Consider the following 23877-nt stretch of genomic DNA (forward strand, 5'->3'; position numbering starts at 1 on the left):
ACTATTAAATAAGCCGCCCTAAAAGGTCTACGGGCTAATAGTACGAGAGGTACCCTAAGAGTCGCTAGTAGTAACTGTTAAATTATAAGTATCCTAGATTGTTATCTGGTTGCTATTAAGGAAACATATAATAGGTTTACGTAAATATAGCGCGTAGCGTATAGGTAGGTTAAACCTATAGACAACATCTTAATTAATAAGGTTAATTTAGCACCTATTATTATATAAAGCACGTAGGCGGACTTTACCCTAGGGCGTATCTATTACAATATATATTATAATACATTTCTTCTCTCTCTCTATATTAGGCCCTAGTTACAGTTAAAAGAGATACGCTACTAGGGCTTTAGGTTTTCCAAAGGCCGAGCTAACTTCTCTTTATTAGCCTACTTCTAGTATTCCTTATAGTGGCCACCTACGGTCCTTTAACTCGCCTGCGTAGCACTAGCGTCTAGGGGGTCCCCTAAGCCATCTAGCTTTTAGGTAGTCTCCCTAGGAGTTTACTTAAAAAAGCGTCGCCCTTTTTAGGTTCTATTCCCTAAACCTAAGTCTATAAAGCCTATACTACGACCGCGCTTTAAGCGCGAGGATCTACCGTTACCCCCTACGCGGTCTTCTACAAGCTTTATAGTGTTAAGCAGTTGCTCTATACAGCAGATTTCGGCAAAGAGGTCTTTAACGGTTCTTACCCGTTTAATAAAGTTTTGGCGGAAGAGCTCTACTTATAGGTAGGCTAAAAGGCACAAGAACTAAAAGTCTACCTATTGCTTAGGATTAACAAAAGGGGTATATAAGAAGCGGTCCTTTAGGCTATATATATAGGCTAGGAAGACGTTAAACCTCTAGTTCTCCTTTATAATAGCTATATAGTACGCAGTAGTATTATTAAAGCGCCTAACTATAGGGTTCCTAATCTAGTCTTAAACCATAGTCTTAAACTTATCTTATAGTAAAGGACTTTTATCCTTAGTGCCTAGCCGTTAATATACTAGTTAAGCGATTGTCTTTTCTTTTATAAGACCTTTAATAGCCTAGCGCGTGCGTTATTTACAGTTATAGTTAGCGTTATTAACCTTAAATCGGTTCTTAACTGCGGCAATCCACTAGTTAAAATACTATTAAGTTATACCGCTAATATTGGGTAGTAACTTCTTAACCAAGGCGTTAAGATTTGTGTTACGGCACTGGCAAACTGCCGTCAGATTGCCGCAAATTGCCGTCACGTGACCAGAGGATTGTACATAACTTCGAGCGGCGCTGCTACTCTTCTCCTTTCCTTTCTCTAGCTTTAGATCCTCGTTTATAGACTACCAATCGTACAGGCTTGCGCGTCCCTCTTGCTGTGCTTATGCCTCGATTGACTGAGTTGCTAACAATTTGCTCGGTGTATGCGTTCGCTATATAACTTATACTCCTTACTAGAGAGTTAACAGGAGGGCTTTATTAAATTAATAATACTCTATAAGTTAGCTATTTTCTTAGCTAGCTTATCTAGCTCCTTTAGGTTAGTAGTATTTAGTAGGACACTAGTAACCTTACTAAGCTCTTCTTAAGCCCAGGTATATAAGTTAAACTAGTCTTTAGCGTTCGTAAATATCTAATTATTTTAAGATTCCGGAGGTGGCTTAGATTCTACTAGTATACTTCTAGCGGTTTCGTCTACACTAGATCCTAAGGCATTCTACGGTCGCATCGCCAGCATATTACCATTAGGTATAGGCGTCGGTTTTCTTTTTAAAGGCATTATAGAAAAATTAAACCGGCTATCCTCCCAAGGGGATTAGTAAGGATTTAAAGGTAAGGTAAGGATATAGATAGGGAGTCTAATAATAGAACAATAGGTATATTGTATAGACAGAGACGAATCCTTAAGGGGAAAGGAGGAGTCTGTGTGCGAGGTAGGAAGGGTTTTCCCTAGGCACGTGCAGCGCACGTGCCTCACGGGCGAGTCACCCCTGGGTTGCCCTAGGGTCGCCCGTACCTTGCGGCTATATAACTATCTACTCAGGTTTTACCTAATAGTAGGGTATATATAAACCTAATAAATGCTCGGCTGTAGTTTAAAGGTAAAACTTAACTAAACCTAGTATCTTAGAGCTCGTCTCCTAGTACTAAGTAATCGCCTTTTTAAGCCCTTTAACGTTATAGCCGCTAGTAATTATAAATAGGCCTTAATTAATAAAGTTAACGCGTTAAATCTAGTCCTTATTACGGCGGACGCTATCTAGTACTATTAAGAGCTTTACCCCCTATAGCGGCTATAAGGTCTTACCTTTTAACTACTACGCGTAAAGCTTAGTAATAGCGGAGACGTAGCCTTTTATAACTAAGTATTAGACTATTTTGTTAAATAAGGCGTTTAGGGCCTCCTTGTCCTATATCTCCCCTTCCTCCTTTATAGCTTCCTCCCCTATACCTACAGCTGCCCCTATAGCTACCTATTTAATATATATAAAGAGCTTCTAGAGCCCTCTTTAATAGATAGAGTTCTTATTCCTAATTGTCCGTTTAATAGTTAGATATATATAAATTTAGTAATAATAAGGTTAATAATTAGGAGGACGTTAAGAATTATAATATATTATATATTATATAAGCTTATACTACACGGTATATTATATAGTATATTATATAGTATACATATATAATATTCCGACTTATACTATGTATTTACACCCCTAGTATATTAGATATATAGCCTAACGAAGCTTTATACGAAGAAAAATATTTATACTAGCTTACTATTCTCTACCTAGTATTGAGAAATACCTCCTATATAACAAAGACAACAACTTTTATATACTGTCTTGCGATGCACTATAACACTGAGAGGGAACGTCAGCAGGGCTCCCACTGATATCTCTTATCGCTTATAAATATTGCTAAGATTAGAAAGTATTATTTTACTACTACTCTTTAAAGATATCTTTAGGATATTTTTATTAGGCTTTTTATATATTTATATATAAAAATATCTATATTAATAAATATACTAGTAATAAAAAGTCCTAGTGCTCCTTATGAACGAATATTCGCCCGAAATATTCGTTCATTCATCACTGGGACCCCTGGGAATGTGTAATTGGGCTTGTCATGTAGAGACCTGGTTAGACGGTATGGTAGGCTATTACCCTGCTAGCTTGAAAGATCACAAATACTCAAAGCTTATACTAGTCCTCATGTTGTTTGGAATAGAAAAGCGCGGCAGCCGGGCGGATCTCGTTGAAATGCCGCAGTGAAATGAATCTTCACGTCCTCTGCCTGAGCCTATCACTGCTGATGAGCATGCGCAACTTTGTGGAACCTATGCTTGCCACTCCAGCCTGTTTCCGATATATTCTCACCGACACTACAGATTTGGCAGTGCCTCCGTGACTGTTGTAGTGCCCGATTTAAACAGAAATTGCCAACTCAATCTTCATCTGCATCAGGAGCACAAGCGAGACGTAGTGGTGCTGATACGGAATTCCCCGAACATACATCACGCGCACAAATGTGAGGTAGGAAAGCAACATTTTTCTATTTTGGCAGATTCAAATGTATTATCAATGGTTCCTTGGAAGACTGCTAACAAGTTAGAAACGAACGTGACCCTAAAGACGGCGTCCAGAAACAGGGCAACAGCAGTTCACTGCGTATTCAAATGAACTCGAACGCTTTTCGGAGTTCTTCTCGGGATTTTGACTGGCGCCACGTTATCTGCGGCGAGCTTTGAGGAGCTAACAATAACCACGTCTTTCTTGCCAACACGGTGTTGGTGGGTTGAACTGAGGGTGATTGGAGCTGCAAGCTCGTGATAATATGTGGTAATGAATAGATAAAATTGACTTGCATCAAACCAGCTACATTTATGGCTAACAATCGAAGTAGGAATTAAGGTCGAGCGGCATGGATCTGGGGTAGTGGTGTTCATTACTCTATATAAGATTCAAGATTGGATAGTACTTCAACGGCCGCCGGGCCCGCTTATCTGGCCTTTTTAAGTACAAAAGCGAGCCGCCCGCCATTATCTTACTTGCCCTGCCTGGATGCCAACGCGATGCACGAACGCTAGACCATATATTTTACGGTACCGTAATCCTCAGCCTAGGAAGTCTTTGACGCTTCCTCCCACGTTTTCTAAGTCCAGGAGGAAGGTATCATGTCCAAACAAACTTTTCTCTTCGCCAAGCTCGATGTGAGTGACATTTCTGTTCCCCGTGCGCCTTATTGTCGTGGCAATCTCTCGCTGCTGCCACGCTGGAAATAGGATGTCGCTGGCGACTCCTAGGACTAACGTTGGAGTGACCACGAGCGGCTTCAAACCAGCCACTAGATCTGGTGGTGGTTCGTGGGGATCAATTGCAGCAATGAGCTCGTTCTCAGGATTTGCTGTAGCGTCGGCAGACTGGTCTTGCTCCTCATATGGGTTGTCGGGAAGTGTAAGGTTGCATAAGTCGCCATTTGCATTAGCATTGATATTCTGACCTGCCACGAATGCTTGCAGTTTCCCTTCGTTCTTTGCTCTGAGTTTGTTTATTCGATTCCGATGCTCCTGGCCAAGATCAAAGAGGTCCATGGCTTTTGAAACGTAGAGTAAGCTGTTAGGATCATATTCCAGGCACCACTTTTCGCCTGCATGATCAAGGTATGTTTCGATGAGGAAGTCTGGACAAAGCGCGGGAGGACGTGAAGGGTCAGCACGCCGACGTCCAAAACGTTGCTCCCATTCCGGACCACTTCGGTATGTAACAGTAGCAATTTCACGTGCAAGTTTCATGCCTCCATGAGGTGGTACCCCGTCATAGTAGAACCCTCGAGACCAGTTAGGGTCCATCATGAGCACTACAAGCACGGAAGCGTTAGCAAAAGTCCTGCTCATGGATGGGCAGAGGACCTACCTTGCCGTTGCGTATGTCTCATAGCGATACTGTACGGATGGCTACGTGCGCAGCCGCTTATGCTAACTATACGCCCTACTCGCTCGGAGAAAAGGACACCGGCAGCGAGACTCTGCATGCCACCCATACTAGATCCAACGCTGGCATAAAGCTTCTCAATCCCCAGCGCATCGAGTAGCCTAAACTGGGCCCGGACCATGTCCTCCATAGTTAGAATGGGAAACCGAGTAGCGTACCGTTCCCCGTTTGCGGGGTCGATAGACGAGGGTCCAGTCGAGCCATAGCAGCCTCCTATGACGTTCGTACAGATGACGAAGTATTTGTCCGTGTCTAAAGGCTTCCCGGAGCCAATAAATTTCTCCCACCACCCTGGCTTGGGATTCGCTTCTGTGCTGTGCGCATGGCTGGATGCCGACAGTCCAGTGTGCAGAAGTATTGCATTGCTCTTCTCTTTGTTCAAGGTGCCCCAGGTCTCGTATGCTACGTTAAATTCCGGGAGTACACCACCCCAATCTAAAAGTAAAGGCTGACGCGAGTAGAAACTCTGGTGATTTCCAGTGGTATACGAAGGTTCGGGGCCTGAGAGGGAGCGGCGGGATAATGAAGCGGACCTAGATTCTACAGCGTCAAGACAGGGAAATGAGAGTGCAGGGTTCGTAGATTCGTATGCTTGTGATTCCGTGGCGGTTGCGGTTGCACTTTGGGCTTTGAGAGGCGCTCGTTGATGTAAATTCCTCGAAGCTTGAGTTGATTGCCATCGGGCCGAGGAAGAGGACGGAGTGAGTCGATGCACAATGTTGCGTATGGGTTGGGTAGGAGGACGAAATGCTGGCCGCGCAGCAGCTACCACGCTACGGGGGAGGTTCATGACTCTTGGACAGTAGGAGAAATACTACCGCATCCTCTGGAGATAGAAGTTGGGGTAATACTCTCATGGTTGACGCCATTTCGGTGTCTGGTCAGCCAAATGGCACTGATCCAGCCATTCAGCGTTAGATTGAATTGCGTTATCCCATAAACCAAATCCTTCGTTGGCGTGCACGGACGAGCTGCGCCCAACGAAATCTTCTTAGATAAGAATTGCGTTGCTTCGGAACATTGAAAGCAATTTTCCGCCGGGTCTTTGCCCTCCTCCCCTTGGCCCAACTTCAACACCATGAACAACTCTACACGTATCTTAAAGACGAAAGAAAAATTGCCATGTAATTCCTAGACTACACGCAACATACCACTATGCATGGCAGTAAAACTGCCAAGACTGCCGGCATTTACGAAGAACTATCTTCTCTGGATATCCCTTCCGCTAGTGACGTCCTACACCATCTGGCACATCCGGTTGAAAGCGCGTGTTGATCTTGGTAATCAAGCGGCAGAATTTATACCTTTTAGAGTAATAAGCACGGCCATTTTACCTTGTTTTGGGTACAAATCTACGCATTTTGATTAGCGTGATCGACACCCGCAGTTGAAGTGGACCGTGCGCGAACACCAGAATCAAAAGTACGCGTATGATCACGAAGCCTTAATCATATTGATCCTATTGGCCAGCTCTTATCGATAACGGTAGGACGAAATACACCAGCGGAAGGGATAAGACACTTCTGTTTCTTGGGCTTACACCATTTGCTCTAGACACAACGATGATAAATCTCAAAATATTCAAACTTGTAATCACCTGCGGCTTGCGATAATCATCATACCGAATTTGTATTCTTCTCCTTTCTGCTTGACATGCTAACGCATTGCTCATAACCTTATTTCTACTGCCCTGGATGCTTATCCCTTCGGCTGGTAAGGTTCTACGACCGTGCGCGAACACCAGAATCAAAAATATGCGTATGGTCACGGAGCCTTGATCCTATTGATTCTATTGGCTGGCTCTTATCGATAACCTAGGACCAAATCTACCAGCCGAAGGGATATTAAAATTTCATGGCATGAGTGTTTACCACAGAAAGCTGCAGAGACCTTTTTTTTACCAATCGATTTCCACTTCTCCATGTTCAATATAACCAAAAGAAGTCAAGAGAACCAGTGCCGCCGGCTTGGCTATGGTGCGGGCCGGATGCCGAGAGTATTAATTTATCTGATGGTGTCGTTCAACTTTTCAAACAAGTCACGTCTTACCTTCTCCATACAGCGCCCTATAAACTCGATGCCGATCAATGCTAAACCCCACATGTTCCCCGATGTGGTGGGGTGGCGCAATTAAGCTTGTCAATCCTGGTAATATAAACGGTGCTTTTCGGCGGATCTAATCCCCCCATGTCGGCTGCTCCTCTCCTGAGACATGTTTCTTATTACCGATAATATGGAAAACTTCCGACGCCACCTCTACCCACACCGGTCTCGTCGCTTTCCATCTGGTCGCTAGGCTACATGTCAGTTGTCGGTAATTGGACATCTGATAACTCCTTGTAGCGAACACATGAAGTTCTAAGAAGCCTACCGACGCCCAGCCACATTCTCACCATGAAGATATTTTGATAAAAGTTGTTCGAGTCTAACTTGGCCTCCAGACCTTACTTCCAATGATCTCAGATGTAATTCTGATGGTGAACCAGCAACGGGACTATGACAGCACCCACCGCCGCAGGGCCACCCGTAACCCCCACAGCCGACGACGGATTCCCCTAAACCGGAACCAAGGACGATTAGCGGGGACCGACCCCCCGTAGCCGCAGTGTACCACCAAGGGCCAGTTTCTTTGTGAGAATCTCTATAAAGCGTTTCCAGCAGTCAGACTACGCCGATTACGGTCGAACAGCTACACGACAAAAGTTGCCGACACAACTATTGCTAATGGCAGTACGCCGTGGTTCAAGATCAAAGACATTGGGCCAACCTTTCCGGAAGTGCAACGCATCCAAGCTCTACAAACATTCTAACTGTTGCGTAGGGGTGGCACCTGGGATCTAGAGAGTAAGAACTGACTCTGCTGTGAACTGACTTGAGCTGATCTTCAAATAGAGAGCTACAGTGTCATCGTTCCCTCATGTTTAGCTGCAGGTGATTACCTCCTCCGGATAGAGCAATCGGCTATTCACAACCCATGGCCTGCCGGCATCCCTTAGTTTTATCTCTTGCGCTCAGGTTAAGCCTACTCATCAAGCCCGTCCGGCGTGAGCATTCTAGGAGCATTCAAAGATACATATCCTGGATACACTATTTATATCTATAATAGCTTCAACATTTATACTGTTCCTGGCCCTGTAGTATGGACATGCTAAGGGGAGATGCTATAGTTGGTATCATGCGATACTAGAGTGACAAATTCATATTCTGTGCAGAATTCTTTGTATTTATATACCAACAATATAAATGATTTCAGCGAACACGTAAGCTGGGAAATTGGTCATGTCGTCCAGGGTATATGATTTCACGGTTTTGGAACGAGCGCATGCGTTACGCTTTCCTTTGTTTACGGGGATTGCGTTGGAAATTACCCGTTCGATCAAGAACTTATATGACCAAAGCTTATTTCAGCTTCTGCTATACGTCGTTGTCGGCTCGGCCAAGATTTCTCGTGGCGCGAAGACTCTCCTCAGTACACAGAAGAGCTGATGGTAAAGCTTGGCTAGACTGCTCTAAAGCCTTGATTTTACAAAGTTTCGCAAGCATGCCCTCTGCTTATCGCATTTGATGAGGATCCCAAGTACTATAGCGACTAAAACCCTGCAAATTCTAAAAGAACTGGCCAGGAGAAAGCAACTTTTAGAATAGAGTAACCAATTTTTGATGGTAAATGCAAGGACACGACACGCTTGCCCGTCGATCACGCACGATCATATATAGTAAATTTAGGGGCAAATCGCCTCCATATCACAATCTGTTCAATCTGTCGCCCATTTTGTAATTAGTGGCGGCTACTACCGTGGCTCATTTGAATCTGTAATTGAATCGATTGTTCGGTAAGGCTCCAGATGAGGCCCCAGATTTGACTTCGCACAATGCGTGACTGACGTCGGTGAGCGATTCGAGTGAGCCCCTCTCTGCCACCAGGCCTCTATTGCGACTCCCTACTTGGCGTAGTAATAGAAACTCCTCCTCGGCCAACGCCCTCTCTGCGATCGACATTTTCTACGCCTTCGCCCACCTCCCGTATGAGCGCCCCCCGGAAACAAGCTTATCGCGATCACGAAGGCTAAGATAATAACATTATATAAGGCTTGCAAATGCAATAGCAGTATCGCGATCGGGGCGTGTGGAGCCGCCACATCACGAGAAGTCGTCACTTTGGCGCGTAAACGAGAGCTCCAGATTAATACGGAATAGAACAGGAACTCGACGCTACATATTAAAATGGTGCCAAGAACCTCATTTCAACTACTATATACAGTATAGCCTGCAAATTTGACGCGCTTACCGATATGGAGGAGCTTCAGACTCAGATCTACCGAACGACCACCTCATATTCAGATTTGAGCTTCATATCGGTTACAAATATTGAATATGGAGGTTGCAACCGAACAGCCCCTTATTAGCCACCCATCACTCTGCAGGATTCGTAATGACGCTTCACTGCAGAGAACAACTGAGCACTACGCTTCTTTTACAGAGTTGAAAGAAACCTTGGGCGCACGTAGATTCGCAAATGCGGAAAAGCGCGGGTGGCGGGCTGAAAAGGGAGGCGAAGGGTTTGACATCGCAATACAGAATCGAAGCTCCCACAGAATCGCCGTCCTTCAGCCCAGGAACCAAGAGTTACCTATTAATAAGTAGCCTCAAACTTTGTGCAAGATTCAGACCGCATCAGTACAATGCAGGGGAATAATGCGGTCGTGTGCTGGTGCAGATGAGGCGTTCCCTTGGTCATCCGCTTGCTGGGCGTTTATTGAAGTTGGCCTTACAACTTCTGCCAGAACCGCCGACCATACCATACCCTGACTTGTCTGTCGTTCACACCAACATCAACACCACCAACATATAGTTCAAATTCCTACTCCCCCCCTCCTTCCTCGAGCCAGTGTTTCTGCGAACACAAGCGCCTTCAGCTCGTAACCAAAGCGCGGCTGGCTGGCCGCGACTCCAGAAGGTCTCGCAGTTCACTCTTCACACTTCGAAACACTAGCTCACCTCCTCAACATACCCGAAAACATCTATCTTGCACACTCTTTCAGGACCGTCTGGCCGGCTCGAATGCCCCAGCACAGCGCTGTTCCTGCCGCTCACAATACATAGAGGCGTTGACGGTCCAGAGCAGCGAGCGCTGCGTTCGGGCCCCCACTCAGCGCATACCTCAAATTGGATCAGCAATCTTCCATGATGGACGAAAACTACTCCAGACTCGACGACAGTGGGCGTACTAGCCCGGATCTCCACCTCGATATTGACGGGGCCATGGTTGTCTCCCCTTCTACACTAACCGGAACGCCAACCATGTTTTCTTCACCGACTTCGCGCACACGAAAGCGAGGCATGATGTCGCGCTCAGCACCACGACCGATCCATACTCCCAGTCCACTCCCTTCTTCCAGCATACCACATAATCTTCTACCGTCCGCGCCTGCATCACCGCCGACGCCGGCTCCAAGCCCGACACCCACACAGAGAGCGCCGGACTGGAGCACAGCAGCGGAACATGAAGATTCGCAAGTCAGAGATATTCGGGCCTTGTTCAGCGACATGAATGAAGCAGAGCAGCAGCGGCTGTTAGGCGAGCTCCTGAACATGTGCAATAGCCACCAGCTCAGCTTCGTGGCCGAATTTGTCAGCCCAAGGTTGAAGAAGGACCCCTTCATGACACTTCCAACGGAGCTCTGCTTACGTGTACGTATTCAACACGCTCGATGGTAACAGGCAGTTTCTGACATTACTATATATAGATCCTGAAGTTCTTTGACGAGCCTACGACTCTCGTTCGTTCCTCGCAAGTCTCAAAGCGGTGGCGCGAACTAGTCAGTGATGACATGGCCTGGAAATCACTTTGCGAAAAACATTCGTACCGCAAACTGTCAAAAGATGATGAGGACGAGCCTTACGATAGGGACATGCCAGACGACGATGATGACTCCTTCAATCCGTCCTGGGCGCGAGGCACAACCGGGGAGCCTTCACACACCATGGAACTTAGCAAGTCTACTGGGGACCACACAGGCCAGAGCAACGGTGCGCGCGTAACGGAGTATCTGAGAACTCAAAGTCTAGACAGAGCTGGTAAAAAGAGACAACATCGTAGACCGAAGGCCATGACATACAAGTCACATTTCAAGCAGCGGTATATGGTGGAGACAGCCTGGCGATCAGGAGGCAAATGCGACTCACGTCAAATTACTCCTGATCAAGGTGTCGTGACTAGCCTGCACTTAACACCCAAGCATATTGTCGTAGCCTTGGATAATGCGAAAATCCATGTTTTTGATGTCGACGGCTATCACCAGAAGACACTCCAGGGGCACGTCATGGGAGTATGGGCCATGGTTCCGTGGGGCGATCTCCTAGTGAGTGGTGGTTGCGATAGGGATGTCCGGGTTTGGAATCTTCTCACAGGGTATGTTCCTTGGTGTCATTTCCCAGTAGCAATATGCGTGCACTAACAGGGTATCCTTCTATGCAGTCTCCCCGTACACACTCTCCGCGGCCACACCTCTACTGTGAGGTGTCTCAAGATGTCTGATGCTAACACGGCCATTTCCGGCTCGAGAGACACGACTCTACGAATTTGGGATCTCAAGAAGGGTATTTGCAAGCATGTCCTCGTTGGACATCAAGCTAGTGTACGCTGCCTTGAGATATACGGTGATTTGATTGTATCTGGGAGCTACGATACCACAGCTAGAATTTGGAGTATCTCCGAGGGTAGGTGTCTACGGAGTCTCACAGGCCATTTCAGCCAGATTTACGCCATTGCTTTCGACGGGAAAAAGATCGCTACGGGGAGTCTTGACACCAGTGTGCGAATTTGGGATCCTACAGACGGGTATGTTAGTGTGAAATCCATGACGTGTAACAATTGCCGACATGCAATGTTTTAGGAAATGCTTGGCCGTGCTGCAAGGCCATACATCTTTGGTTGGACAACTCCAGATGAGAGAAGATATCCTTGTCACCGGAGGCTCCGACGGCTCGGTGCGAGTTTGGTCATTGACAGACTACCAACCTATCCATCGGTTGGCAGCTCATGACAACAGCGTTACCAGCCTGCAGTTTGATAACACGCGGATTGTCAGCGGCGGCAGCGATGGGCGTGTCAAGGTCTGGGACTTGAAGAAAGGGACGTTGGTAAGGGAACTCAGTTCCCCAGCAGAAGCAGTCTGGAGGGTGGTATTCGAAGAGGAGAAGGCAGTCATCATGGCTAGTCGTGGGGGCAAGACCATCATGGAGGTGAGTATGCGCAGGTTTGCAGTGCAAAGATATGACAGCGCCAAATTTACTTTGCATATGACTAATGGACTATATAGGTCTGGTCGTTTTCGCCTCCTGAAGATGAATACATGGATGGCTACCGTTCAAGTAGCCCTGTAAGCATGCTGGATCACTCGACAGACGATTACAATGCGCGAAGCGCTTCCGAATCCGCATCAACGGATATCAACATGACAGATGCCGCAGAGAACTGCTGAGCAGCCGGTTTTACTCTCCGCGAGACTATTACAATGCGCAATCGTCTCTCATCCATACAGCACTTTATTAGAATGCGAGTTGAACTCGCGCAGCGACTGCTCCTTTTCCTTAGTCAGGATGTCGATTACGGAGACCTCATGCAGAATTATTTTCCTTTGTCGATATTTGCAAACAGGCTTCGATTGCACAAAGCCACGAGCCTCTGCCCTTTGATTTCGCGGCTATGGGTGCATGAGGTAGACTTTTGGTCCTCCAGCGAAATAACAGCATAGGGCTCATTGGCTTTTGGAGAGGTTTGGCATAATCTCTCGGCATTGCACAGTTGGGTTCTAAGAGTAGGAATCCTTTGATAGGAATTGTTTTTGCGATTGGGAACTGCGTATGGGAAATATTCGGGACGACACTCAAGCATTTGTGGGCGTTTTCTGCATCCACTGGGCGGCTACGAGGCGTGTAGCTTGGCTATTTTTAACCCGGCTGATTTTGCCTTGTTGGCTGCGATTAGGACTTTCATGTTGGGGACAATTTTTGGAGAATACATTTTGAAGAACATTTACCAATAGGAAATAGCATTGAAGATTTGACTGGTGTAGTTGATTCCACATGCGTGCCCGGATGGGCGAAGAGTCGTATGCTTTGGCGTGCGCTGAGCGGTTGGCTGGCCCCATAAGTCAAGCCTTTTGGGTAAGCACTGGCTCACGGGAACGGGTGGGTTTGTGCGAGAACCTTGCTAGCCACTGCCAGCATGTAAGCCATCTTGGCAGAATTTATGGGCTCCCAATACGTCACCAGCACTGGAGATAACGGAAGACGCGGATTCCAAGGCGAGCGAGCTGCAACAAAATCGCGACTCTCCCTCAGTAAGCAACCATTGTCGCAATTCCCTCGGCCGTCAATTTCCTCGCTGTCTCCCCTGTCCATTGCTTTGGTTATATACTCCCCCGTTCCCGCAACTGGACCCTCGCTTCTGACTCCTCCACTCCCCTCACATCCGGCAATCCAAGCTTCACGATCGACAGGCACTCGACGCGCAAACAATGTCTTCGAAAATAGAAGCAATGAGGCCTCAACGCAAGATTGAAATGTTTTCAGGCACCTATTTTGCCGCATGCACGCTTGGTGGTATCGTGGGTGAGCACATCTCTGAATGACCTGCTGAATTGCATCTGTTTACACACCAATGCAGCTTGCGGGCCAACACATACAGCCGTCACGCCCCTCGACCTCGTAAGGCTATCTCCTGCAACTACTCTCAATTCATTCTGGAGCAAGCAAATCTAGAACTTTATGATTGACACGTGAGGAGGACGTGTTCCTAACACATACTACCAGGTAAAATGCCGCCGTCAAGTGGACCCTAAATCATACTCCTCCAACTTGCAAGCCTGGCGCACAATCTATTCATCTGAAGGCATCCGTGGCATATTCTTCGGTTGGACTCCTACCTTCGTTGCCTACTCCTTTCAAGGCGCTGGGAAATATGGGTTTTACGAAGTCTTCAAATACTTGTATGGAGATAAATTGGCTCCGAACGCGAACAGAACCATTGTGTATCTAGCCGCAAGCGCCAGTGCAGAGTTCCTAGCGGATATTGCCCTCTGCCCATTCGAGGCGATCAAAGTGCGCATGCAGACGACCCTACCACCGTATGCAACCACTCTAAGAGAAGGGTGGAATAAAATCGTCGTGCAGGAGGGTTATGCAGGGTAAGTCCAGAAGATATTCAGACCTGTGTGACGTGCGGCTGACCAGAATTAGCTTGTATAAGGGCCTGTACCCACTATGGGGACGACAAGTACCGTATACGATGGTCAAATTTGCGACTTTTGAAAGTGCTGTGTCGCAGATTTACAAGACTCTAGGGAAGCCGAAAGAACATTACAACGCGCTGCAGCAGACTGGGGTTGCGTTCCTTGGTGGTTACATCGCTGGCATTGGAGCTGCAGTTGTGTCCCATCCTGCTGGTATGAGAACCACCCTTCAGGGGCTTTGATAGCATACGCTGACTTGATCCCAGACGTGATGGTCTCGAAACTAAACAGTGACCGAAAACGTGAGTCGACAAGCAATCTTCTAGAGGTGATGAGACTTGCCGTACTAACTGCCGTGTTTTCATAGCGGGGGAAGGTGCTGGACAGGCCATGGCGAGGATATATAGCAACATCGGATTCAGGGGTTTGTGGAACGGCCTCCCAGTGAGGATTGTCATGATTGGAACTTTAACTGTAAGAGGAGACAATGCAGTGCGCAGAACTGTGACTCACCCTTCTCACAGGCATTCCAATGGTTTATTTATGATTCTTTCAAGGTTTATCTGGGAGTAAGCTTTCATCCGCAATTGTTCCGTGAGAAGTGCCGCGCTGATATGATGCCCCTTAGTTACCAACTACTGGAGGACACTGAAAGACTACAGCTCGAAGCGAAGCCCAGATTAAGCAAAGTGGGACGCCAGTATGTTACAAAGAGTTGGTGCTGTGCTCCCTCCAAGATGGTATTTGACATCTAATAGACTAGAAGGTTCGTTGGGCTGGCAGGCTCGGCAGTTCGTGCAGTGGAGGTTTGGGGTTTCCAAGTATGATTTGCAGCATCACGAGGCGTTTCCGATGGATTCCTGGGGCGGATTAAGGTATGTTTCCAAGATGGCCAATGTAATACCCGGCTGAAGCTAGGAAATAAGGATTGTCCTGATCACAACATGAATTTCTCCTCCTTGCCAGGGAAAATTTGGTTAGCGGGTTAGCCTTGACATGCGTGACATGCGAAGTTTACCCTAGCGATCTCTCAGCATGGCCGGCACGCTCCCGTCACTCAAGCCCGGCACTTCAAGACCATCAACTGAACCCTGCACTCCGCTGATCGTGACCGCACCCCGCAAAAGCTATGCCTTGTGGAGAAGACTTTCCGCTTCCTGCGTCTTCCATGAGCCTTTCGAGCACACAGAGCTTGACAACCAAACGTTGAGGTACAGTGCTATAAGACATTCGTCTGTGCACACACGAATTCTCACTAAAATCGACACGACTTTGAACACATGCATAATGCCGTAGCAATCAAATGCAGCTAGTATGCAGGTAATTTAATTGCAGTTAATATTTTGTCTGCCAGCCATATGCTTTTCTTATTGCCTTTAGCCTTTTGCCTATACTTTCGATTAAGCGCCGCATAAGGCTTTAATCGAAAGCTAGTGTCGATCGGAATATCGAAGAATGAGGACTCTGTCTATTGAATGTGGCTAGGGCCTTTATATATATACATGAGGAAGGTGTAGGCAATAAGGAGGGGGATAGCAGCAGAAACAGGGGGTAGGTGGTCGAGTCAAGGGGTAGATGACTGAGTCAAAGGGTAGGTAACCGAGTCAGGGTGGTAGGACGACCTGATTCAGGTCGACAGCTAGCCACGCGTCCTTACACTTAATTAACCGCTCTAAACCTTCTTACTTTATCCTATCTATTTAAGCTCTAGATAAAGCTTAAGAATCTTCCTTTTTAGTGCCACCTAAAGGTCCTTAATTAGATTAAGGTCAGGTAAGTATAGAGGGAATTTAGAGTCCAAACGTATAAGGGATATTTTATCCCTTACTGGGCATCGCCCGAGTGCTACTTAGGGGCAGCCTAGCCGAAGGCTAGGCTTGGCACTTCCTTATACAAAGGCGCACTTTTTTGAAATCCGAACATCAAAATCTCTAGGTTCTAAAAATGGCGTACCGTAGCACTACTAAGTCCGAATACTTTAAATCAAGCTTTATGCGACAGAGAAGAAGTCAAAGTATCTTTTGGTACAGTTTCGCGATTCTAAAGTTTTAGGGAGTTTTGTTATAATTTTTTAAACAGAAGGAAACAATTTCAAAACTCTCGCTTAGCGGGTGGACGGTTTTCAAAAAAGTGCGCCTTCGTAAGCACCTTGTTAGCGACTCAGTCAATCGAGACATAAGCACGGCAAAAGGGTCGCGCAAGCCTGTACGATTGGATTGTCTATAAACGAGAATCTAAAGCTAGGGAAAGGAAAGGAGAAGAAGAGCAGCGCCGTTCGATGTTTTATAAGATCTTCGCGTCACGTGATCGCAATATGCGGCAATCTGTGGCAACTTGCCGGTGCGTAGTTCTGCCAAGTTCTGCCAAGTTCTGCCAGTGCCGTAACACACCTCAGGCTTGCAGCCTCTTCCTCTCTTTATCGGTTCGTCTCTGTACGAGGCTATTGCCCATACTCTTTGCTATATCATCCTCCTATATCGACTCTCCTATAACTCTTGCTCGGCCTGCCTACCCTCGACCGTTTACCTAGCATTATGCCGTATAAAACTCCGTATGTTTCTAACTGCTCCTTTACGAGATTTGACGTATAGATTAGAGCGTTACCTATTTAGTAGATATTTAGAGACTTATAGATCGGTATAAGGCCTTCTTCTAAGGCCTGGACGTAACTTTGGCTGCTGTAGCCGTTTTTCTACATTAAGGGGTCACTTTCTATCGTAATTAGTCCCGAACGACTATTATATTAAAAAGTGGTAACATGCGGAACGTTGGTCCCCCAACGCAAATTTTGACCCGAGTTTATAACCCAAAGCTTTAACTTAGAGCTTTATTATATAGACTTTAATTAATATATATAGAGATGAGGTTTTCCAGGGGGAGACCCCCTGGGACCCCCCTATATAGAGCTTTTGCTTAATTTAGAAGTAGTAGTAAGATTAAGGCGCCTTGGTTACCGCTAGGTAAGGATCTATTACAGTAACTAAGGTACCCTACTTAAGCTAGGTTTAAAGATTATATTGGTTACGAATATAGCATATATTTGGACTATAGAGCTTTAATACAGAGCCCTCTATATAGGATATAATATAGTAAATTGTAATTCTAATTTAAAGCTTTATATACTAAATATTTTTAATGCCTAATAACTATTAACTACGTTATTGCCTACCCAGTTCGGACGTATAATAACGCAATAGCTCGGCGATAACGTAATAGCTTAGCGCTGAGTAATAGAAAGGGGGAGGAGGGGGAGGAGATTAGGGGTGGCTTAGCTACTGCAAGAAGGTTGTAATATTAGTATAGTATTAAACTTTAAAAATTATATCCCGGGAGCTTAATTAATAACCCCTATATAAAACGTTAACAATATTTAATTATAGAGCTTTAAACCGGTAGATCTTTTAGGAATACCTATTATAAGTAGCTCCAAGTATAAAATTTAAAATATTTAGTAGTGGTATAAGTATAGGACGGGGGTACGTATTTACGTTCCCAAATATCGTTATATAATATAATTTTTGGGTAATAAAAACCGCCATTAATGTTGCTTAACTAATACCTACTAGAGGTTCCTCCGTCCTTTTTATCTTCTTTCTTACCTATCTCCTTATCTAATACTATCTATATCACTATATTAACTAATAAATCCCTTAGTAGAGACTAGGGAGGAGTATTAGAGCGCCTCTAGCTCTTATAAGGAAGAAAAAAGAAGAAGAGAGGAAGGTATAAAAGAGGGAGTATTTATAAATAGGAGGAGGCCTGCAAACGGGAGATTAGGCAGCTATAATATAGATATTAATATTGCTTAACTAACACCTACTAGACGCCCCTCCGTCCTTTCTATCTCCTCTTTTACCTATCTCCTTATTAGATGCTGTCTATATCACCACGTTAACCAATAGATCCCTTAGTGGGGACTAGAGAGGGATATTAGAGCACCTCTTATAAGGAAGAAGAAAGAAGAAGAGAGGAAGATATAGAGGAGGGAGTATTTATAGACGGGAGGAGGCCTGCGAACTAGAGATTAGGCAGCTATAATATAGATATTAACGTTGCTCAGCTAACACCTACTAGACGCCCCTCTGTCCTTTCTATCTCCTCTCTTACCCGTCTCCTTGTTAGATACTGTTTATATCACCACGTTAACTAATAGATCCCTTAGTGGGGACTAAAGAGGAGTATTAGAGCACCTCTAGCTCTTATAAGGAAGAAGAAAAAAAGAGAGAAAGGTATAGAGGAGGAAGTATTTATAAATGGGAGGAGGCCTATAAACGGGAGATTAGGCAGCTATAATATAGACGTTAATATTACTTAGCTAATACCTACCGGACGCCCCTCCGTCCTTCCTATCTCCTCTCTTACCTATCTCCTCGTTAGATGCTGTCTATATCACTACGTTAACCAATAAATCTCTTAGTGGGGACTAGGGAGGAGTATTGGAGCACCTCTAGCTCTTATAAGGAAGAAGAAAAGAGGAAAGAAAGGTATAGAGAAGGGAGTATTTATAGACGGGAGGAGGCCCTATAAGTACGTAATTTGGTAAGTACTAATAAGCATAAGATTCTCGTATAAGATGGGCTTAATTACTTACTAAAATACGGGGTGTCTCTATCACTATAGTGGCTACTATAGTAGTAGAGACGCCTTAAATATTTAATATAACTAACTACTAAGGCTATTAATAAGTAAAAGGTAGGCTACTAATATAGTGTAAATGATGTAGTTATTAATATCGTTTATAGCCTGTTTTTGCTTCTAGTATACGCGTAGATTATCCTTATATTTAGCGTAGAGCTAGTTATAGGTAGTAAGCTAATTTGGGTCTAGCTTTACTATTAATATAGCTATAGGTAGTATGTCCCTTAGTATAGGCCGACTTAGTAGTTCTAGCTTTAGAAGATCGTCTTTCTTCTTAGATGGGTTAATATACTGCCATACCTCGTTAGTTTTGGCTATGTCTTAGATAATAAGAACCATTAAATCTAATTAGATGGCTTATTAAGGATAAGGTTAATTTTTAATTTAGTAAAGGTTATTATTTTTAGAATTTAATAGGTTAGGAAGGGTCTAGGTTAGGGTCTAGCTAGCGTCTTAGCAGAACCTTATTTAGACGTTCCGAACTTTTAATTTAATTCATTAGTTCGTTTATTAGTTAGATTTTATTATAGGGAGCGCAATTAATAACCCCTACTAATAGCTCTAACTACGTCTAATTTTTAATTTATAAATCGGTAGACTTATAGGTAATAGTTATTTTAAGCAGCTCCAGGTGCGGTATATATAAAATCTTAACTATAGTATAGAGAAGTCGTGGCTGCTAATATACGGTCCCAAGTAGCATATATTCTTAGAGGTCACGTAACTCCTTATATAAGCGACATTTCCGCCCTTTAAAAAAAAATTGAAAAATTCTAAAAATTAATTAACGCTATAGATAGCAGCAATATTGATCCAGTAATACTGCTAATTCTCTTTATATACCATTATATGTATATCTAATAGCTCTAGAAGCGGTAAGAAGGTAGGATAAATAGGGGGGTTAAAATTTAGAAAATTAGATTTTATAGTTAAGCTATTTAAAAATTAGGAAACTAAGATAAATACTATATTCTCCGCTTACCTTTAAGCTAGTACATAATTTCCTATTTAGGAAAATTCGTTTATAAGTAGTTGCTACTACCTCTATATAAAATCTTCTTATTATACCTCTTTAGTCTTACTTATAGATAACTAAAATTATTTTATATTAAACCTATATTTAAATATAAGCCCTAAAAGCTTCTTAACTTATAAGATTGCTATATAGGTTAGCCTAGCTGTCTTATTCTTTTCCTTAATATCTAGAACCACCCGGTTAAGTATTAGGCCCTAGCTTTTATATATAGTAAGAGCAAAAGCTAGAGTAATTGGAAATTAACGCCGTAAGTAAGAGCCTCTTATACCCTCTTACTTATAAAGCACGGAAAATATAGGGATAACTTTCTTACTATCCTGCTAAGTGAATAGGGTAGGTCCGTTATACCTATCTACTATAATTAGTAGTGACTAAGGCTGATCCTTTTTAATATCCACGTGTCCCTTTTATACGATATCTTTAATTATACTAGTAGTACCGTTTACTAAGCCTAGTTTAACCTAGATATTTTATATTAGTATTACTTTCGCGCTAATATATAGGGCTAGATTCTCTATAGTATCGCACTAATTAGGAGTAACTTTCTGCGTACCTACACCAGTGTTAACTGACTTAATAGCTACTACTAGCTGTAAAAGGTCGCGAAGCTAAATAGTGTTATATTTACCTATAGTAGCGCGTATACTATATAGCCGAATTATATTATTAAAGCCCGCAATCTTATTAATGGATAGGTCCTACTTATACTTAGTTAAAAGAAGCTTCTAGGTCGAATTACTTATAGAATTACTACGTAGCTCTATAAGGGCGGTCCTAAATGCAAAGCTCTTAGCGTTATTACCGCCCTGCCATATAACTTAATCTAGAATAGCTATTTAGTTAATTACCTTATAGGCTCCATTTCTATAGCTAGCGAGCTCTAACTGCCTAGCGGGTAAATTGCTATATAACGCCGCCTAACCTATAGGGGGAAGCTGATAAAAATCGCCTACTAGCAAGATATTTAAGCCTCTAAAGTAGTTATTATTACGCGCAGGGTAGATCTAACGGAGGCGGTAATTAATCTAGGCCAGATATACTTACCCGATTATAGATTTCTTATTAAGGATAAGATAGTAAATATCCTTAAAAGCTTATTATAGAGGCGTAAGACTAGTAGCAGGCAATTTATTAAATAGATGGTTTACTAGTAACCTTAATAGATTGTATATAGTTCTGCCGTTAATATTAAAGGTAGCTACCCTAGTAGGGGCCGCTCGAGCTAATGGCGATGGCTTACTATTAGCCCTTACTATATTATAGAGCGTGGTAGAGAGAATAGTAATAAGATATAATTTACCGGTTCCTGCCTCTCTATTAATATTAATCCGCAGTAGGGGGGGGGGCTAAGGCCTATTTAGATCTGCCTATAGTAATTAACTATAACATTATAGATATAACGCTAACCTAGTTATAAGGAGGATGAAGTTACTATTTAGGATAGGCGGCTCTACGGTAGAGGCTATAGCCATACTTCCTACTAATAAGTCCTCTTATTAAGCTGCGGGTACGTACCCTAATATATACTCTAGTTGTAGTTATAATTAAGCTCCCTATTACTAAGCCTATTAGGATCCTTAATTTTAACTCTATTAGTATTTTAAACGCGGGTATATAGGGCCTTAAAGGACTAGTATAGCTCTAAGTCGTCTACGAAATCGTCCTTAAACTCATTAATATTATTAGTAGTTTTACAACCTTCCTCTAGTTTCTAATTATAGAAGTAGTTAGGTAGGTACTAATAAGAGTTAATATAAGCCTAATAGGAAGCTATATAATTAGGGGCCCCGAATCTATTAGTATAAGTAGCCACTTCCTTATACTCCCTCTATGGGTAATAAAGAATAAGCTTTATATAATAGAACTTAGGATACTATAAATAGAAACAATTACTATTATATTATAAAAAGTACGATATAACTTAAGGCCTTACTCTTAGCCGACGCTTATAAGTAGAGTAATTAAAATAGAGTAGAAAATCGAGGAAAGTAACGTCCTCTACCCTATTTAGGCGGCGCTTATATTTCTTATAGTTAGATAGTCCGCACTCTCTTAGTTGCCCATTATTAAGCTTATACGTAGCGCTTTAATTGTCCTCCTAGTAGTAGTTTAAAGTTACTATATTCCTAAAGCCTTCGCAAAGGGGAATATTAAGAAGTAGATAGTATACCTCCTATACTAACTAATTGCATTTAGTAATAAGCTTATTTATAAACCTAGCCACGACCGAACTAAAGGCATAAAGGCTATTGGCGTGCGGCTATACTAATTAGAGTAACTCCTAGTAGGAAGTTAACTTCTTCTCTTCCTTACTGCAATATTTGCCTATATAGTTAACTATTATTAATATACTTATAGCGGGTAATATATTAATATTCGCCATCTACGCTAATATTATAGCTATATTGTAACTATTAAGAAGCTTATTATTACGCTATGGACAGAACGTCTAGTGATATAGATTTTAATCCTTTAATATAGCGGCCTTATTGCGGAGAGAGCGTGGAAAATAGAAGCGGCACTTCTTTGCTCTAGTGGAGCCTTTCTTTAATCTTAAGCAGTAAGATTTAGTGCAATTATAGTGCCGTTGAAATTAATTAAGGTAGGTAGTAAGAAGCTTACTAGTATTAAGCTGTTCTTTATAGCTAAGAGTAGAAGGATATTAGAGATTAGGAGGCCTAGATTAATTAGGATTAACTATAAATATAAAAGTAGTCTAGTACTTAGTAAAAGCCGCCCTTAATTTACTAGCTAACGGATCTAGCTTTAGGGCTATTAAACTCCATAAAAAGCTATATATATAGCCGCTACCTTATACCTACCACTTATACTAGGACTAAAAGTCTATACCATTAAATAGGCCTATAAGTATATACTTCCTAAATAGATTAAAGCGGCGATATAGCTAGTAAGCAGCAATATACGGATTATTGTTAAGATTTTAAGAAGCAATCCGGTAGCGCTAAGCCTTATTAGTAGCCTTATATTTGTTAAATAGAGGTATATAAGAGTGTAAATCATACCAATATAGATTAGTAGCGCTAAGTGTAAAAAATAGAGACCCGCTCTTAATATTCTCAGCATAAGCTATAAGCTTATTTCTCTTCTACCTCTAGTAAGGTCTAGTGCCCTTAAGGTTTCATATATACCATACAATCTTATTTAGTAACTAGCTACCCCTATTACTATTTATAAGATTACTAAGCTTATCTAAAGATAGACTATTTTTATTTAATCGGCCGTAAAGGAAGTGGGTAGCGCTAAGGGCTTGCTCTCTTATAATCCGATTAAACACGTAGTAGCGAAATAAGGGGTAGCGGCTAAACCGACCGTCCTAATACTTAAGTATATACTTAGCGTACGCAGCTAGGGTAACTATATAGCTTTATAGTATATTAAAATCGGCTTTACTATAAGGAAATAGAGTAGGAAAGGCGCTATATATAATAAAACTAGCTGATTGCTTAGAGAGAGGTGTCTATTGCATAGTAGGAACCTCTAGGCCTACTTATAGGTCTTATTAGTATTAAACCTCGCAACCTAAAAGCTCTAATTTATTAAGGTTAGGTACTAGATTAGGAACTAAAGTATCTAATATATTATTATTAAATTCGCTATCTAGTATATTACTGCCAAGCTTAGTAGGTAGAGGATTAATAGCATAAGGATGTTATATAGGAGTAGTAAGGTAAGCTATTAGGCCACTAGAATTAGACTTTAACTTATTAATATAAGGTAGCTAGTCTAATATAGAGCTATTTTTAGGTAAGCTTATAAGCTGGGTGCTATATATTTTAACGTTATAATAATTAGGATAATTAACCTTTAGAAAGTAAAGCCACTATACTATAGTAGAGCGCCTTATAGTATACCGCTTGGTAAACCGCCAACTTAGGTATTTATTACCCTCTACTGCTGTAGGCCTCACAACTAGTATATCAAGTTTAGTAGGTAGCCGTAGTAGCTACCTCTAAGTCTTTAGTATGTTTTGGCCAAAGCAGCAGACATA

At 43.1% G+C, this 23877-nt stretch overlaps 4 protein-coding genes across 4 annotated transcripts; 2 read left to right on the plus strand and 2 right to left on the minus strand.

The window, feature by feature from the left end:
- Positions 1–3487: 3487 nt before the first annotated feature.
- K441DRAFT_257209 (uncharacterized protein) lies at positions 3488–3997 on the minus strand. Its single transcript, XM_067640806.1, has one exon. The coding sequence runs from the start codon at positions 3911–3913 to the stop codon at positions 3629–3631; it is 285 nt and encodes a 94-aa protein (XP_067508574.1). The 5' UTR covers positions 3914–3997; the 3' UTR covers positions 3488–3628.
- Positions 3799–5748, minus strand: K441DRAFT_693250 (homoserine acetyltransferase; the record flags this gene model as incomplete). Its single annotated transcript, XM_067652634.1, has 3 exons — positions 3799–3806; positions 3871–4824; positions 4881–5748. 2 exons carry the CDS (start codon positions 5746–5748, stop codon positions 4082–4084), a joined length of 1611 nt encoding a protein of 536 aa, XP_067508575.1. The 3' UTR covers positions 3799–3806; positions 3871–4081.
- A 4124-nt stretch (positions 5749–9872) lies between these two features.
- On the plus strand, positions 9873–12515 carry K441DRAFT_257244 (F-box/WD repeat-containing protein pof1). The gene is made up of 5 exons (XM_067640807.1): positions 9873–10649; positions 10706–11370; positions 11437–11799; positions 11855–12203; positions 12281–12515. Exons 1-5 carry the CDS (start codon positions 10143–10145, stop codon positions 12440–12442), a joined length of 2046 nt encoding a protein of 681 aa, XP_067508576.1. The 5' UTR covers positions 9873–10142; the 3' UTR covers positions 12443–12515.
- A 965-nt stretch (positions 12516–13480) lies between these two features.
- On the plus strand, positions 13481–14846 carry K441DRAFT_541341 (mitochondrial carrier; the record flags this gene model as incomplete). Its single annotated transcript, XM_067642641.1, has 8 exons — positions 13481–13574; positions 13630–13670; positions 13776–14149; positions 14202–14407; positions 14461–14496; positions 14562–14668; positions 14719–14763; positions 14823–14846. The coding sequence occupies 8 exons, from the start codon at positions 13481–13483 to the stop codon at positions 14844–14846; spliced, it is 927 nt and encodes a 308-aa protein (XP_067508577.1).
- Positions 14847–23877: the final 9031 nt, after the last annotated feature.

Source organism: Cenococcum geophilum (assembly GCF_001692895.1).
Source record: "Cenococcum geophilum 1.58 unplaced genomic scaffold K441scaffold_5, whole genome shotgun sequence".
NCBI lineage: Eukaryota > Fungi > Ascomycota > Dothideomycetes > Gloniales > Gloniaceae > Cenococcum > Cenococcum geophilum.

Excerpts from the sequence above, each read along its gene's own strand:
- K441DRAFT_257244 (XM_067640807.1), top strand. The coding sequence starts at position 10,143 with ATGATGGACGAAAACTACTCCAGACTCGACGACAGTGGGCGTACTAGC. Across the intron at positions 11,371-11,436 it reads GTTTGGAATCTTCTCACAGG|TCTCCCCGTACACACTCTCC; the intron begins GTATGTTCCTTG and ends CCTTCTATGCAG. Across the intron at positions 11,800-11,854 it reads ATTTGGGATCCTACAGACGG|GAAATGCTTGGCCGTGCTGC; the intron begins GTATGTTAGTGT and ends GCAATGTTTTAG.
- K441DRAFT_257209 (XM_067640806.1), bottom strand. The coding sequence starts at position 3,913 with ATGAACACCACTACCCCAGATCCATGCCGCTCGACCTTAATTCCTACT.